General features: G+C 40.1%; 1 protein-coding gene across 2 annotated transcripts; it reads left to right on the top strand.

The window, feature by feature from the left end:
• The first annotated feature begins 8,188 nt into the window (after nt 1–8,188).
• On the top strand, nt 8,189–17,292 carry verm (LDLa and CE4_CDA_like_1 domain-containing protein vermiform). Of its 2 annotated transcripts, none has more exons than XM_011639754.3 (6): nt 8,189–8,346; nt 9,237–9,369; nt 10,718–10,830; nt 14,547–14,696; nt 15,164–16,086; nt 16,202–17,292. In XM_011639754.3, exons 1-6 carry the CDS (start codon nt 8,298–8,300, stop codon nt 16,433–16,435), a joined length of 1,602 nt encoding a protein of 533 aa, XP_011638056.1. In that variant the 5' UTR covers nt 8,189–8,297; the 3' UTR covers nt 16,436–17,292. The 2 variants fall into 2 exon arrangements, with proteins under 2 accessions (XP_011638056.1, XP_011638055.1); XM_011639753.2 differs by lacking the exon at nt 10,718–10,830 and adding an exon at nt 10,512–10,642.
• The last annotated feature ends 880 nt before the right edge of the window (nt 17,293–18,172 follow it).

The raw sequence follows: 18,172 nt of genomic DNA, 5'->3' as shown, positions 1-18,172 counted from the left end.
AGATTGTTTTAAGACATCGTAGCCGGGGAACTTTCGTCATTGTATTAACATTCTGGACATTCTTCCTTTTCTGTTTTTCACTCAATAGATTCCAACATGTCGGGATAGACTCCACTCTAATTTTAAGCTACAGACGTACAAGATGAATTGGCTTAAACCTGTCGACACGTTGGCAATGCGATCTAGAGGTCGATTTAGAAAGGTGGATCATAAAATTCGGGTCGCCGCATGGACTTTCTTCGAATCGCGCAACCACTCCTCCTAGCGACTCTCTTTCTTAATAACTTCTCTCGTTCGAATAGCGAAAGAGTGCACACAACGTATGTTTTAAATATTGTAGGAACTGAGTCTCTTTGTATAACAAATGATAATGGCCGATGACAATGTACATTTGCAACTGTTTAACCTTCCACATAGCAAAGTTGTTATATCCTTCTTTCGGATGACTCGGCGCATAATAAGCATTCACTCGATACGTGAGTTGCATGATAATATATACAAAATTGAACGTCAACTTTACCTTTGCAGGCTTTCTCGAAAAAAAAAGCGCTAGCCTGATTAACAAATATAATTATATTATGACTCATCGAGTTCTTAATGATTTCTCGAAATCTTCTCTACGCAAAATTACAAATGCGCTACTTCAATCACTTGTAATGCCCTGATTTCGCTGAAATAGTAACACGAATCTCGATTTGTCAGATTCACAATTACAACGCAGAAGTTGTCAGAATAATGCGTCGTGTATTCCGCGCCAAATACGGCCATGTCCTTCGCGCGGATAGCGGAAAAGTGAAAAAGTGAACGAATTCCCCGGGTATGACAGATTCGATCGATGATTCGAGAAATAGCGCAATGGCTTTGCGCATTCTATTGCCGATAAGGAGAATCGATAACGCCGCTGGCCATGGAGCGAATTACGGTGAATAACGGAAGGCTGTTTGTGCAAGGTGAACCACCTTCCTTCTCATCTACAGAACAGATCGACCGGCGTACCTTTCCAAAGACAGAATTTCTCTCCTGCGATTCTCTTTCAGAAAGTTTACGACGTTGAAAAAGAAATAATCCCCGCTGAATTACTCCACTTCCTCCTATATGCGATGTCCTAGAATCCTCCGACGTTGATTAGAGTTTCATTTATATCTAATGTGCGATTAAAAAAAATATTGTAAATAATACATTTTTTTGAAAAAGAAGAATTGTAGAAGTATTGTATTGTCAAAGACAGACCAACCACGCATTTTGGAACATCGATGAGATTCTTCATCATAATATCATCTTCTTTATAGACGAGACTCTTCATCATAATATCATCTTCTTTATAGACGAGATTCTTCATCATAATATCATCTTCTTTAATCAACTACCTCGCGAATGCGACTCGTAATATTAACTCCAGGCTGGCAATTATCGACGCGATATGCCACGAGAGTTAATCTCCGTATAAAGTTTTCTATTTAATAGGACGCCGAGATGAGAGAGGAGAGAATAAATTCCGCTGTCGACTCGGATGAGATTTTACACGGAAGCGAGCAATAATTCATTCCGCTGCGTTCTCGTTAAACTGTCCTCGTAATGAGCATTTTCTGCATACATTAAAATCGCGATTGTCAAAATACATTATCGATGACGCATCCGAATAGAATGTTTTAAAAGAAAATTTGTTATTAAAATTTCCTTCAGTGATCTACATTTTGTGTATAAAAGAATCATCTCTCAATTAATATATTTTTTATCTATCTTATTTTTATTTACTTTATTCCTACTTGCACAAAATTAAACTTTAGAACAAACTTTTATTATCTTCTTGCGATAAAAATTTTTTCTTTTCAAAACTTCAGATTGTTGCGAAAAAAAAAATAAAAAAGAGAAACAGTATTTTATATAATATCTAATCTTCCCTCTCTTCTTTCTCCGATAAAACACGTGATATATATTTTACATATTAACATTTAATAATTCAACAGTTTCTTCGATCGTGAAGCGAGGCGGAAGATTGCCGTCATCACAAGGTGAACCGCTTTCGTGAACCCGCGCGATGATTTTGCAATTAAATTGCCAATTTAAATGAGAAATAATTCAACTCAATTCAACTCAAATGTAGAGTCTTTCTGTCTATTGCACATAATTTAATAAAATTAGTATTGTCGTTTAACGAGACGATTTATCAAACTAACCGTTCTGTGTACACGATACTTTATTCAGCAGTGCGATACGAGTTAAAAACAGGAGAAAAATCGTTGCTCATTGTGCACAAGTTGTGCACAAAAAAGAAAAAGATTGTCTCGTTATAAAAACATTTACAATTTTTTTTTTTTTGAACTTCGCGCAAAGGCCACCCGATTACTCCGCCTTGGCCTTTTTCCTCGTCGGAAAGCGCCGGTGTCTTCGATGGGAAAGTCTGGATAAGGCGAGCCGCACGGCAGCGCATAACGACCGACGCGAGGAGAGAAGCGTTTCGAAATACGAGATGCGCATAATTATGCGCGCCTACTTAGGTGCATCGGGAATGCAGCGACGTCTCCTCCGTTTTTCTGGCACGCCCTCGTGGTCGCCGTTTCTACCTTTCGATCGGCGTTTATGGTGGTTATTTTTTTTTTTTTTTTTTTATTTCTTAGGAACGCGTACGAGAGGTATCAGCCATCTTTGCCGTCGTTCGCTATCGTCGTCGTCGTCGTCGTCGTCGTCGTCGTCGTCGTTGGCGAACAAAGCGGGATTCTCCATCAGCAGGAAAACTTCGCAAGAGAAATCGCGCCGTACGGATCTCTACGGTTTTCGCCTCAGTCTTCGACCATTATCTATTACGTGTAATTGCATGCTTACGCGATTGTGCTTAGCTGCAAAGTAGAATTCGCACGTAGCAAGTCGTAGTGCGAACGTTCCGCGGCTTTATTCCGTAACTTTATTACATCATTATACGTTTTGCAATGTGTATCGAATAAAAGAAACGTCAAACTGGAAAGTTGTCATTTTCATTCGATTTATTCGCACGTCGATCGGTTTTTATTTATCATCTACTTGCGGCAATATAATAAATTTGCGGTCTTTTGTGCACGCGTTATTCTCGCAATTTCCGCGTGCATTAATATTTTAAATTTTATACCAGAAGATTAATTGTATTATGTCGTTTATATTGGCAAATTCAATTATACGAGCGCAATAATATAACGAACGCGTTTTTGTGCGCGATATAAATTGAATTTTGCATTATGCACGATAAAAATGTAATGGAGAAATAATTCGAATTACTTCGCGTGTAGTCGATACGCAAGGGTAAATCAGGTCAGATCAATGATCGTAGATCAAAGCACGATTTGATCGATTGAATTCCGATCACGTAGCGGAAGAGGACTCGTTCATATGACCGACGCACACCAGGGACGACGTGATTTTCACCTTGACCGTGAATAGGTCATTGTCCACTGGTCCGGCATCGCGAGATGATCGACTTTTCGAATCCGTTAACTAATTGACGTTAAAATAAATTAACTTATAAAATTATAAATCCTTATATATTGTATAAATGTAATGACAATTTATATGATTGAACAGGATAAATCAGGATTAAGTAAAGTATATAATTTGTAACAAATTAGAATCAAACAAATTCTGAATGCGCGCGAAATTTTTTCGATATATTTGTAAAAATATTTGTAAAAATGGTGATAATAAACGTGATTTGAATATTGTTCGACGGGTTTTATAAGAGTATAACTTAGGGGAAGACAAAAGTTTTTTAAAACATTGCGACATTGATGGATCAAGCCACACAGATTGTGAATTTATTTCGAAGATTGCGATATTAAAGGATATTAAAGGACTTAAAAAAATTAATTTTTGAACAGTTGAAATTAGGTCAAATTTGACGTAAATTTTTCATAGAATTTGTTTGGATATTTTATCACAAGAGATATATGTAAAAATAAAAAATGAAAAAATTTAATAGTCAAAATTAATCCTTTTTTTGTTATCTATGTTATTAAATTATTTCTGACATATAGTAAATAATAATTTTTGCATAAGTAAAGAAACAAAATACAAAGTTCGGGTAACGTATTTGCATAACATGGAACTTTAAAACGAAAATTTCTCTCGAGTGATATAAATTTTCGTTGAGTTTAATTGAACATAAGTATTATATATTCATCCTTTTTCTTTCTTTCTCATTTTTTTACAGTAATCTATGTAAATCAATTGCGCAAAATATGCGGAAATTTATTCTTCAATCGAGTGTGCAGAAAAGGGATTAAATGGAAAATTGAAAGATTAAAAGATTGAAAGTATTAACAGACAATCAGAATGTCGTAAAAAGATAAGAAAAGCGTTTAACGAGAGAAAAATTGCTCTTATCAGAGAATAAAAGGTAAAAAAGAAGATACAAAAAATGGATATACACCACGTTGAAGCTTTAATCGTGTGATTTTAGAAAGATATCAATTTGCTACAAATCATGTACTGAAAGAAAGATCAATTCCATACGTATGATATTCACGAAATAAAAATAAGTTTTATTTTTAAATCATAAAGGCAAGACACTGTCAGATATAAACGGTTCCATGAACTGTATTTTGAAGTTTAAAAAGAACCTTTTTATAAGAAATCTTTGAAGCCTGACCTATTTTTAGTCTCCAGCTTTAATATTCAGATCTTTATCTTTTCTTTTTTCTTCTTTTTATGATTAATTCTTATTTATTTTATAAGATATCGAATTGTAATCATACAACAGACATCTCATCGGATTGCGATCTTGCAATCTTACACGCAATCTGACACGATGCTTATTGCATCTACTATGATAATTAGTTGTTTTTTGTTAATGCAATAATCGACGCAGCTTAAAAAAAAAGGCAATGTAAAAAGCGACACAAAAGCCGCTCTTTAACCGATACTTGTCACTTAATTGAGCGACACGTTCTTAAGATCTTTCTGAGTGCATTCGTGGAGTCAAAGATGAGCTTGTCGACGATTAAAGGATCAATAGTAGTTCGAGGAGAGATCGAAGGGGAACGTGCCGTATGTAAGAGCAGTCGAGGAAAAATGAAGGGGGTAGGGAATACAGGTAAAGAAAAGTTGCAGTTCAGTGCACCGCAGGAGAGAAGACGGCGCCTCTGAAGAGAAAAGGCTTCGAAATGCCAATTGGCAATTGACATTTATCGCGACCCCCGTCGTCCTAGACGAGATAATGAGAACTCTCTCGTCGCCCGGTCTTTCCTCGCCACGAGTGATTCGCGTTTTGCAATCGATGATAAGTTTAGAGGCCCCGGCGCCTTGGGTGATACGATATTTATGACACTCGGTTGAGGAAAGGTTCTTTGAAATTTCACGGGGGGCTTCAAGCGATACGTATTCATAAGATCGCGGAGACACGATCGCGGGGACTCGAGAAACGAGTACAACAATAATGTGAAATCGGTATCGAAACCAACGTCGACCTTTAAATTCGAAATCACGAGAGACGATGTATACAGTAAATGCGAGCGCTCCGTGAGATGACCTAGAAGTGCGGCGAAGGTATATCAACCATGTAATTTTTTTTCCCGGTTAGTCACTTTTACTCGGCGACCGATGAAAGATGGGGTCGATCGTGAAGATAACGAGGATACCCCTTCGGGCTCGCATAGGACACCTCGACAACGAGGCACGTAGGTCGAATAGGAAGGGGGAAGAAACGGAATGGAGAGGCTGACACACACACACACACACACACACACACACACACACGCACACACGCGCGCACACACACGCACACACACTCACACTCACACACACACACACACACACACACACACACACACACACACACTCACACACTCACACACACACTCACACACACTCACACACACACACACACACACACACACACACCACACACACCACACACACACACCCCGCACGCAGCTTCGCGAACACTACGAAAACTGGTTTTCTGCGCGGTTCCCCATTTATTTATTGCACGTACAGTGGTGAACGTGTGCCCCCGTCGGCATCTCGACATGTGCATCTCGCCAAGGACTCGGGCTCGAGCGCGCATTTAGAAATGCCATTGGGTCCTCCCGTGTCACAATACCGAGGGGAGCCTCGCCGAAATACGTGTACACTTTTACACTTCTACGAAGAGGAGAGAAAAAAAATCATTACGCTCGCGCGTAAAATTAATTATGCATTATATCATGTAAGTTGCGCGATTATTAGCGACGTCTAAAGGCTCGAATATATCGTGCATTGCGTAACGAAAATACGTATTGAATTAATGCCTATTCCATGCAAATTTTAATCGTTTATAACGGTGAAGCTTTTTATAGCTCGCCGTGTCATAATTACCGCTGTGACTAGATTCCCCTTACGTTGTATAAGCGCAGTTCTGGTCTCTCAAGCCAAACGCACGTCTCAGGCGGGCAATTATCAAGCAGGAAGCGAGATCTTCCGTACTAGAGCGAGTTTCATTGTGTGCTTTCGTGTCGCTTTCGCGACGTCGATACGCTGGCTTTTGTCCCTTTTTTTTTTTTTCATTCTTTGACTGTTGAGGAAGATCTGTATCCTTTTGCACGTGTCACGGTACGTTCGTAACCTGAATTTGGAATAAACGTCTTTCGCCACGGCGCGCCGTGGCGATATGGCGATGCAAATGTCTCGCGTAATAATACGCGTACTGCGATGTTATTTCGCTGGCAACGACACAGATAACCTTTACTGCGTAAACCGCAAATTTATTACAAGCTGTGTCGTCTCATGGAAAAGCCCCGAAGACGCGACTATTAAAATAAATCGGTAATCGCATTAATAAAATAAGAAAAAAATAAATTCATCTCTTTATATAAAATATCTTTATATAAAATAAATTTATTTCTCTCTTTTATATTAAGATATATATCTCTCGAAATGTGTTATCTCGTACTGTATCGTTTTGGGAAAATGGGTTTTTCGAAACCGCGTAATAGATTTCGCCGAAAGGTCAAATGCCTTTCAACACAACTGAAACTCGCGCCTCGCTGCACATGCAGATGATACCGTTCTTCCGGAAGGATTCATCTCACGATTACGTACTTAAAGGGATTGAATCATTAACAATTTCACAGAATCGCGAGCAGATAGTTAATTCCCGAGCACTGGAAGCGATTTACGTAGTCACGTACGCACGAACATTACATCTCAAATTATAGTCTCTCTCTCTCGCTCAAATGACTTTCCTCTTCCCACGCGCGGATGTTTCGTTTTCAAGCGGAACTCTCTTTGAGCATCCGTCGTAATGCGTTTCCTTAACGGGGCTGCACGTTGAATTTATTCTGCGAACAGAAATTCCTGATACTCTCCTTAGTATCGGGACTTAAAATAGCACTTAAGTACATCGTCAAGTGCGGTTTCCCGATGAAAGTAACGCGGCGCGGAGTGACACTTTCTCAGGTTTACGAGTGCAAGGCTTCATTCGCGATCGCCTTCGGAACATCGTAACGTTTTCATGAGGATCGTAAAAAGAAGCTCCATAAAAGATTTCATTTTCACTTCTCGATGTGCCATGATCAAAGTCACGGCTTGGACCTTGAATTGAACAGCCTGACGCGCGCTTCAAAGAAATTATCCGCATTATACTAACATTATACTCGACGATTAAATATAAAGCTTTTAGGAATTTAGAGATTCCTTCAGGTAGCGCTTAGGTAGCACAAACAACATTATAAATCCAGCTTTTGGATTCTATGCAGCATTCCTGATGCGATTTTTCTTCGAAGAAGGAGCCGCTTATCGGCGGCCCATCGAGTTAAAAATGGTGTCCACGTCGCACAAGTTAGTGGTGTAAAAATGAGAAATAAATAATGGAACCAGGTAAAAAATAGAACCCAAACGAATGCAAACGATTAATTTTGCATTCCATCCCATGGTCAATCTGCGTCCTCCCAGTCCTTTAAAACCCAAATTTTCGTTTCGCCTTCGTTTTAGAAGATTATGCTTTTAGGTTTGAAGAGATTATATTAGGTTTCAAGTGCTCATATCTTCCTTCGGCTGAAGGTAAAGTAAAATTGGAAATTTCGCTAAAAATGTTACAATGTTGTAACGATCACTGCACGTGCAATAATTTTTCAGATTAAATTTCCATGATAATGGAACTTAATTGTTCGTCAATTCTTCGTCTTCTCTGATAAACAGGACTTTGCTTCTTTTCTGATGCCCATTTGAAAGGTGGCAGCACGGTCCGGAAGGTGAAAGTTCCACGATGAAGAGGGAAGGAGTGGTGGTGCACATATAGAGGGGCGGAGAGGGCGCGGCTTGTCCAGACGTTCTCTGTCCTGACGACGACGACGATGTCGCCGAAGTTGATATTCCTGCTGGGATCCCTGTGTCTACTTGCCGGTAAGTGTTAATCTACTTTATTTATAATTTATTTAACCCTGCGAAATTTTCTCATAGCGATGATTTTGATATTTATTTCAATTGCCATTCGTAATCATCAAGGCTGGAATCTGATTTTTAAATTTTGATTCATAAACTATGTCAAATGTAACAGAATAAACTGCGATTTGTTGTCGAATATTAATCTTAAAATTGTTGAAAATTATTACAAGTTTGAAATATCTGATAACGAAAGGAAGTGAAGTACTGTTGGTAGACATTGGAAAATCAGAAGTGTAATAAAAATTCTTCAAGATTGATATTAATCGCGTGTATTTCGAAAGAAAAAGAGAGAGAAATAGAAGCTACTCTGGAGAACCACTGTCCTTCCCCTTCCCCGTTGTCCTGACATTTTCAAGACTTTCTACTTCTACTGGAGTTCACCGACCCCTCCCTCGATCCGCGATCGCGAAGCGCACGCTCATGTCGTGAACCGATCGTGACATTTTCAGCGATTAATCGAATTCACCTCCGCTTTGTCTCCATGTGAAATGTCACATTCGATTGGAGTGTACCTTTGATCACGTCGATTGCTCCTAATTTCTACAGCGATGTTACATCACCATCTATGGAAGTATTCATAAAAGGAATTTTTAAAAAAATCTCAAGTTATTTAAAAATCAGGACAATTCTTATGCAAGCAAGAGTACTTTTACTACTGAATCCTACTTATATATATTTTATACAATTTCCAAAAAATTTAATAATTATGAAGCAAAGTTATTAAATTATTAAACAAAGAGGAGAAGTTGAGTTTAATATAAAGCTGACTGTATAATACACTCGGTGATGCAAGAGAAGTATATATTATGTATGTATTATTAATTAATAAATCATATTCCTCTCTGCAGGCACACAGGTCAGAGCGCAAGATGAGGAAGGCGGTGACGGGATTGACGCAAACGCCGAAGAACTTTGTCAGGACAGGCCGGGCGATGAATACTTTCGCTTGAGCGTTGAAGGAGATTGTCGTGATGTCGTGAGGTAAGCCGTCGTATTATTCCATCCGTGAATACAGGACCGGATCGAGCCGCCTCAACGAGGTTATCCCGAGCGGAATAATATTATATAAATTTTCACTGTTTCACGCACAAAAAGCAAAAAAAAATTTAAGCACCGGTTTCCAAGAACTTGGAGAACGCCGGCGAGCTGCCTCCGCGCTTTATATCGTTATAATTATATCGCCTTATATAATGCGTTTAATTCACAGCGATCGCGGGTGAATGGGATCGCGCAAGGTGAATCGGGTTTTAAGTAAAAAAGCCAGTGGCTCGCTGACTCACTTCCGCCTATATCTCAGCTTATATCACTGACTCTACTGATCGCCAGGAAGCAGACTTGAAGCAAACTTGCGTTCGATTACTAGACTTTCCCCGGTTCTCTCGCGCTAATTTAATCCTACTCGCCCACGATTATTCACGCATATTCAGAATTTTGTCAAATTGCTCGTTGCAAATCGAAGGAAGCGAATCGCATGCTACATTTTTCATTATTTGTCACGACAGAGAATACAAGTCTCAAGGACATCCGGTTTCATACTAAATGCGTCTCGAAATGCAGATGATGATAAGCCATCGGTTGATAAAAATAGCAATCATTTGTTCATTGATCTAGAATGTGACTGATCACAAGAATGCTTCGATCACATTCCGATGTTCCAGGACTCAAGGCAATCCGGGCTAAATGCAACTCCGAGACCAGTTTAACATTTCCCTCTTGCCATTTGATATTTTTTTATAATCAATACAAATTACTTTCCTTGCGTTGTGTTTCTAATGCGGTGACCGTTGGTCTTTCATTTGTTCAACGATTTTCATTCATTTCACTCATCAAAATCTAAAATCATATTAGCAGAACACAATAGAGGCGTATGAATATTACATATTACTTGGCCATATTATGTCATAACAATGGCTCATTGATATAGCGCCAGTTTATAATATCGATGCGTCGTGTCGATGCACTTACACTTGTTTATTGTAAATGTTTTATTCGTAAACGTTTATTGTTTCCCTTCTATTGTATTCCGCGCTTGATTATTTCGCACAACGGAGCGAAACGCGCTGACTAATCGGAGGTTATTGCGCGTGCATGGGAATGGATTTTCGATATGAAAATGATCCTAGGTGCGACAAAGCCAGCGAGATCGGCGTGACTAGGCTGGCGACGGTGCGGTGCCCCACGGGTCTCGCGTTCGACATCGAGCGGCAGACCTGCGACTGGAAGACAAACGTCAAGAACTGCGATCAGCTCGAGAGTAAGCGAACAACACGTCTTTTTCCCTAGTTAGACTCACGCAGGCACCCTTTGTTTTCTGTCCCGGCTCCGGCAGGTGTACAAGGTCCGGCCTGAAGCAAATCACGTGTCCCAGCGGACTGGCCTTTGACTTGGACAAACAGACCTGCGACTGGAAGGGCAAAGTCACCAACTGTGACAAGCTCGAGAGTAAGTCGGAGAATCGGCGATGGCGGCCGCCAATCGATCGCCGGTCGGATCGCCGATTCCCTCGTAGACTCGCAACGTAGCACGCACCCCATCATTAGAACTAACGCATGATCGTCGTTCACCACCGCATCCCGAGCAACCTCCCTCTCCTCCCCCCCTCCCTCCCCGTTCACGATGCGCAGCGACCCTGAACGTCTCTGAACGATTGTCAAGATGTTTAAATCGAGGGACCAAGGAACATCCGTCGGAAATGAAATTTTCTCGAGTTGCTCGAAAGTTGCTCAGCCATCGGATTCTACTCCCGATGAGACCGTTATTCCAATTATGAGCAAGAAGTCGCTCGCTTCTCTTAATCGCGATACGGGATATTGCGCAATCGCTTTCGTTACGTAAACGATGTGGATCGAAAACGACAACTATGCGAAACTTTCCAACGACGTGCGATGCTATTAAACCGGAAAGCGCGTATTAACATGACGCGACTCGATGAGAGATTGATCGCGAGGAGGAGGAAACGATCGGGGGAGGAGGGGAGGGGATTTGTACTTTCAAGAGGAGAGCGATTAACGATCGAAAATGGCCCCCGGTGCCCGATACTTTCGAGAAACGTTTCTCGCCCGCCGCGCCGAGGATTTCTCGCCCGACCACTTTCGTTCTGGGACTCGAGGCAAGTCTCAGATGAGGACTGGTTTCGATTTTCAGCGAAAGTGCCGGCCCGGCGGGGTCTCATTCTATCGGGGCCCCATCCGTTCCGAGCGGTAACGAAAACGCTTCAGAGACAGCCACGGTCGTGAAAACATCGGGCTTCGCGAGCGCCTAACCCGGTTTCGAATCTTCGAAACTATCTCCCATATATACATTTTTCTCATGCAATTTCCACGATTCACCACGCGTACGACTAACTGCACTTTCCAACGGAGTTGGACGAAGAGACGAGTGTTCTCGATTCCGTTTTTCGATCTAAACTAATAACTTCCTCCGTCCTTGTTTGAACATCACTTGAGAAATAGTCAATAGATGTATTTTATACGCGATGTATTAATTAACGCTTTCTTTTTTGTAATCACATTGGAAATTCTCTTAGCCGTGGAATCTCTCCTTTCGCGGAAGGCAATTTCAATTCATGCTAATACTGCAGTGAAGTTTTTAATAAAATATTTGATTTCTTGCGGTTTCGTCCAATTTCGATTTTTACCAGACTTGCTGTCAGCTTAACATCTTGGTTTGTCGAATCATTAACACTATGTTGCGTGCCAGCGTACACGCGGAAGACTATCACACGCTTCCGCGTTGCTATGTTATTCCCTTGTGAGTGGCGATAACCAGTAGCGAAATATTTATTTTACTCGAATGTGTATTAGACATATCTCGTTTAGCGATTGAAAGGCACTTACTTTTGAATGACAGCGAAATCAGTTACCGAATATCCATAAATCTCGCGCTACTAGCAGTTTCCCGTCGTGAGAGATCGAGAGGAAAGAAAAGCAACGTTTCTGCACGAAGAAACGTTGCTTTTATATAAAATCACGTGTTGCAATTCGCGCATTGATAATTTCTCTCTGTATTAAAGATAATCGCGATTTTTGCCCGGTTTCAAAATGTAATTCCATTTAACGCACCGCTGCATTCGATTCTCATTCCACTGAATACGAACATTGTGTATTAGACAAATTAATTCTAATATCCCAAATGGCCTAATATCCCAAATTAGATGAACTTTAGAAAAATTTATCGATGCGCATTATGCGGAATATAATCCGCGGTCTATATATATTTCGCATCGCATATTATCGCCACCCGTCTAAATTTCAAATGTCACGTTCTTTCTGCAATTTGTACGAGTCAATCGTTGGCACGCAATTATTTTCTAACATTTAACACCTCCCTCTTCTCCCCCCTAACGTTCGTACGAGGTTGCACGTATTCGTTCGCCAATCTTTCTCTCTGCATCCAGATCGGTTTCGCTTCGGCGATCTGGCCTCCTTATAGGAGTAGCTCCTCGCTATTCAGCCAGCCGTCTGACCGGCTCGCTTTTACTACTGAAGTCTCGAAATTCAAGCACGATCAGCTTGATCGTTAATCTTATTAACGCGAAACTCTTCTTCTGCCGGCAATTCTCATCTCACGACGAGAAAATGGCAACGAGACCTTTTTCTACATTCATTTCCATAATCTCAATCTGTCGATCAATAAACAGGGTGTCGCATATTTTCTCTCGATATTGCAAATGGTAACTAAGCTAATAGATAGAATCGCCAAAGTCATCGATTTCTAAGCGATAGAAGGTCACGGAGCCTTGACGAGCCTCGAGTAAATAACAAAATGAGAAGATTCTGAAATTAATTATGAAAATCACGTCATCGCCAAACATGCCAAACTCACGTCCATGCCGCTTTACGCTCTAATTTAATTTTGCAACAGTTATTCTCCTCTACGTTTTCGCTCGTATCATCATATTTTTAAAGCTCACTTTTTTTTCTTTTTCTCTCTTCCTCTCTGCCACTCTCATTTTCTCATACACAAATAACGACTTGCGTGCATCGCTGCCAGTCGACGAGGCAGACAAATGCCGAGCCAAAGTTTATCTTTGGAGTCGTCGTCAGACAAAAGACAAATAATCTTCCTGCCTGAAAACCAGTAAAGAGATTGCAGGACAAGACATATATATATATATATATATATATATATATATATCCTTTCGTAGACGATGAAATGAGAAGCTACGCGTTGACTAACCGACAGAATGTGCGCTTCGTACCGAACGGCAAATGTAAAAAAAGATTGGAGAACGAAAATAAAAAGGGACGATAAACGAGACGAGACAAAAGCCACTCCGAGGGAAGCTAAAAATAAGAAAAAAGAAAGAAAAACAACTCGAAAGACAGTGGCGTAGGAACGAGCGCGCAGGTCATTTTTTTTCGGAAGAATTGCGAGAGCTTGAAATCCTAGAGTTTTCCCTGTGTACATACACATACATGTATATGTATATATATATATATATATATATATATATATATATATATATATATATACTCCGCCCCTGCGATTAAAAAATAAACGGAGTAGAGATTTAATGTGTTACTGTTTCGCTAAGGTGGACGAGGTAGATTGCGGAAATTGGGTGGCACAAATTAATTTAGCACAATCCCCCTAGCTTAACAGTTTTATTTTGCATCTGTCTGTTTTGCCAAGTTTACCACGTAGAATGATACATGGTTCCTACGCTGCTGCGTGTAAATAAACGGTGAACAGTGACATTCGGGCCTTGATTACACCTGTAGCTGGTCACGTGAATTACTTACCGAGCACCAACAGCAGTGAGAATTTCATACAGTATTCAGTGGCTGATCATAAAGTGCCTATTACGAAATCTTGATTACATCTCTAACTCTTCATGTGGATTATGTAGAGCACCGGTAGCGATAAAGATCTCATACAATATTTCAGTAACAGTCTATTACGAAAATTTTACCTATTTTGATATAATAACTTCGAGCTTTTGGTTTAAAGCAATCCTTAATAAAGAGAAGGAAAAAAATCAGACTATGATAAAAATTGTTAATGAAAATTGTTAATGCGATTAATGATTTGTCGTACTGGGCATTCTATCGGTCATTTTGTTGATAGTTAAATTTCTATATTATATCTATTCGATAGCTCGAATGATTGATTTGCGGAAGAACATTGCGCGGCCTAATGGACATTGCATTTTACAGAACCACGTAAGGTACTGCCCATCCTTAAGACCGACGAACCCGTTTGTCCGGAGGGAAAATTGTCGTGCGGTAATGGCGAGTGCGTCGACAAGGAGCTCTTCTGTAATGGCAAACCCGACTGCAAGGACGAGTCCGATGAGAACGCCTGCAGTAAGTATTGCAATATATTACGTTTGCCTATTGCGATGTTAACACGCCAATCTCAGATTTAAATTACAATCGTATTATTCATATTATTTTTTATTATTACGATATTAATTATCGAACGTAATTGTGAAAGTAATTGTCAGCCTTTGATAACTTTGATATTCTGACATTTAGACACATGTACAATGGAACTTTAAATTTAAATTTAAATATTAAGTAAAGAGAGACTGTTTTATGGAAAGGGATGGTTTTGCTAAAATATTTAAAAAGTTTGATCGAACACAGATTTGAAAATAATTTTGTTATCAGAATTGTTATATAAGAGTATAAGAATATTACAAAATTTTTTTACATTCTAGCAAAAAGGATTTGAACGTCCTGTATAATTATTTTGATGATCCAACGAAATTCTTTCAAACTGATTTTTTTCACATTTTTCAGATAAATGTTATTGAAAAAATATGTTATAGCCGTGGAAACTGATCCAAACCGTGCCCCGGATTGCGATCCTACACAATGTGTACTGCCTGATTGTTACTGTTCGGCTGATGGCACTCGAATACCTGGCAACATCGATCCTCAACAAGTGCCGCAGATGATCACGATCACTTTCAACGGCGCTGTAAACGTAGACAACATCGATCTCTACGAGGAGATTTTCAATGGGCAACGTCAAAATCCGAATGGCTGCCAGATTCGCGGCACGTTCTTCGTCTCCCACAAGTACACCAACTACTCGGCGGTGCAGGATCTTCATCGACGCGGCCACGAGATCGCTGTGTTCTCGTTGACGCATAAGGAAGATCCGCAATACTGGAGCCAGGGCACGTACGACGATTGGTTGGCAGAGATGGCCGGCGCCAGGCTGATCATCGAGCGTTTCGCCAATATCACCGACGGCTCCATCATCGGCGTGCGCGCCCCTTACCTCAGGGTCGGTGGTAACAAGCAGTTCGAGATGATGGCCGATCAGTTCTTCGTGTACGACGCCTCCATCACCGCGTCTCTCGGACGTGTGCCAATTTGGCCGTACACCTTGTACTTTAGAATGCCCCATAGATGCAACGGCAACGGTGGCAACTGCCCGTCGAGATCGCACCCAGTCTGGGAGATGGTCATGAACGAGCTGGACCGCAGGGACGATCCAACCTTCGACGAGTCTCTGCCGGGTTGTCACATGGTCGACTCTTGCTCCAACATCCAGACCGGCGAGCAGTTCGCTCGTTTGCTCAGACACAACTTCAACAGGCACTTCAACAGCAACCGGGCACCACTCGGTTTGCACTTCCACGCGTCCTGGCTGAAGAGCAAAAAAGAATACAAGGACGAATTGATCAAGTTCATCGAAGAGATGATCGCCAGGAGCGACGTGTACTTCGTCACCATGGTTCAGGTGAATGATCAAGCCTGTGTTTCTGATAATCGCATTTGTGAATGCATTCATATGTTAAACAGAGATTTATACATTAGCAGAAATATTACGTTACGTATTGTTTATTTTTCATCAGGTGATCAAGTGGATGCAACAACCTACTGAACTCTCCGCGCTCAGAGACTTCCAGGACTGGAAGGAGACCTGTGACGAAAAGGGTTTACCCTATTGCTCATTGCCTAACGCTTGCCCTCTGACGACCAGAGAGCTGCCCGGCGAGACCCTGCGTCTCTTCACCTGCATGGAGTGTCCCAACAACTACCCATGGCTGTTGGACCCGACCGGCGACGGCTTCTCGGCAAGAAAGTGATCTGTTATCCGCGAAATGAGTGACGCGTCGATCGGCCGCATGATCCGGTTATCAGAGATCGATTGTTTTCCGGCGATCATGATAAAAAATCGATAATCGAGCGATAAGCGAGCCGAAGAACGAGGGCGCAGCTCTGAGAGACACGGAGAAAGCAAATCGGGCGATAGGCGCGAGATTTCGGACGAGATCTCGGAATCGCCTTGTCGCGATTAGAAAGCGTCATCTTGCCCGCTTGAAAATCCCGTAACACTAATATTAAAGTGGAGCGAAGCGTCGCTGCTTTCGCAAATGAAAACACACATCGCACCGCGCCCGGTTTCTCTTCTGCGACACGATTATTACTATTATCATTATTATTTATGTAAATTAAGATCGGTGAAATGCACATCGCTGCATGAGATTGCGAGGACGGTCGCGTATCGATTTCTCGTGGGAAAGGCCATCAATGCGCACAAATGCCGACAAAACTCGCGAGGAAAAAGCGGGACGTTGCTCTTTTTTTTCTTTCTGTCCGCGTAACGAGAGTGACGAGCCACGTCTCGAGATGCGAATCTCGAAAATCGATGCTCGACGAGAACGAAACAATCCTGGAGATATCCTACTTGTACATAACCACTGGATCCTCGTCCCTTCCTATTTCTCGTCCTCGTTGTTTCCTAGAGAATATAAAAAAAAAAAAAAAAAAAAAAACGATAACGGACCCTCGTGATCGATAAAGCGAGAGACGAAAAGCTGAATATATCATTCTGTGCCTCTTTGAACATGTACTCCTTAGGATTTAAACGACGCGCGACAATTTAAGTATGTATTTTTAGTGTCCTTATAATATTTCTGAATAAAAACTGTATGTACAAAACTAGCATGTGGATATTACATACTGGCAGTCCCGCAGCGTATGTCTTATATAACAGCTATAATATAATAATAATTGATTAGATTCAAAGATCCTAGTATGAAAGAGATTACAATAGAGTTTTAGAGTTATAAAAAATCAGTATCGCATATAATTTAGGAGGTTAAGTAATTGATATATTAATCTAAATATCTATTATAAGTATAAAAAACTTTGGAAATTGATTTCATACATTAATTAATATATCGATTAATTTTCTGAAGATATAAGAATTTTTATTTTAATTCTTGTCTTTAAAGAAATCAATTTAACTCTGCACTTTTAAAAGGAATTAGTTTTATCTTTTGCATATGTACTTGCAGGATGCAATCTCGAATTTTGATGGAATCTCGTATTCAGTCTCGTATTTTATTTTGACACATTTTTTTTTTCTGTATCGAGTCCTCTAACAAAAATATATTTGTAGGCGGAAATGTTAAAACTTAGAAAAAGAAACGCAATATTAAATATTGTTTTCATAATAAATTAGGTGCCAAATATTGTTCAGTCTATTATTTTTGATAAAGAAATATATTTTTACACTCTTCTTTATACACTCTTTTAAACAGTCATTACATTTTTTAATATTATTAACATGATTTCTTTTTTTTATATTTTATAATTCAATTTTTTATATTTTATAATTCAATTTTTATTCCTCGCTTCACTACGTATATATGCAGAATGATTCAAAACAACGATTTTTGAAAGATATATTTTTGATTGAATTCTTGGAAAGAAGACTTTCCCAAAATTTTATTCAGAGCTTAGTTTTCGATTATATTTGAGATTATTTATGATAAATAAATTATTTTTTTTATAGTTCAAGAACTATTAAGTTTTGA

The sequence above is a fragment of the Pogonomyrmex barbatus genome, unplaced genomic scaffold (genome assembly GCF_055798465.1).
Source record: "Pogonomyrmex barbatus isolate J1 unplaced genomic scaffold, ASM5579846v1 scaffold17, whole genome shotgun sequence".
Taxonomy (NCBI): domain Eukaryota; kingdom Metazoa; phylum Arthropoda; class Insecta; order Hymenoptera; family Formicidae; genus Pogonomyrmex; species Pogonomyrmex barbatus.
The sequence above is the reverse complement of the archived record's forward strand: the minus strand, read 5'-3'. Positions and strand labels throughout refer to the sequence as shown.

Coding starts and splice junctions, on each gene's coding strand:
- verm (XM_011639753.2), top strand. CDS start 8,298: ATGTCGCCGAAGTTGATATTCCTGCTGGGATCCCTGTGTCTACTTGCC. Junction 10,643..14,546: donor GAACTGCGATCAGCTCGAGA/GTAAGCGAACAA, acceptor TGCATTTTACAG/AACCACGTAAGGTACTGCCC. Junction 14,697..15,163: donor GTCCGATGAGAACGCCTGCA/GTAAGTATTGCA, acceptor AATATGTTATAG/CCGTGGAAACTGATCCAAAC.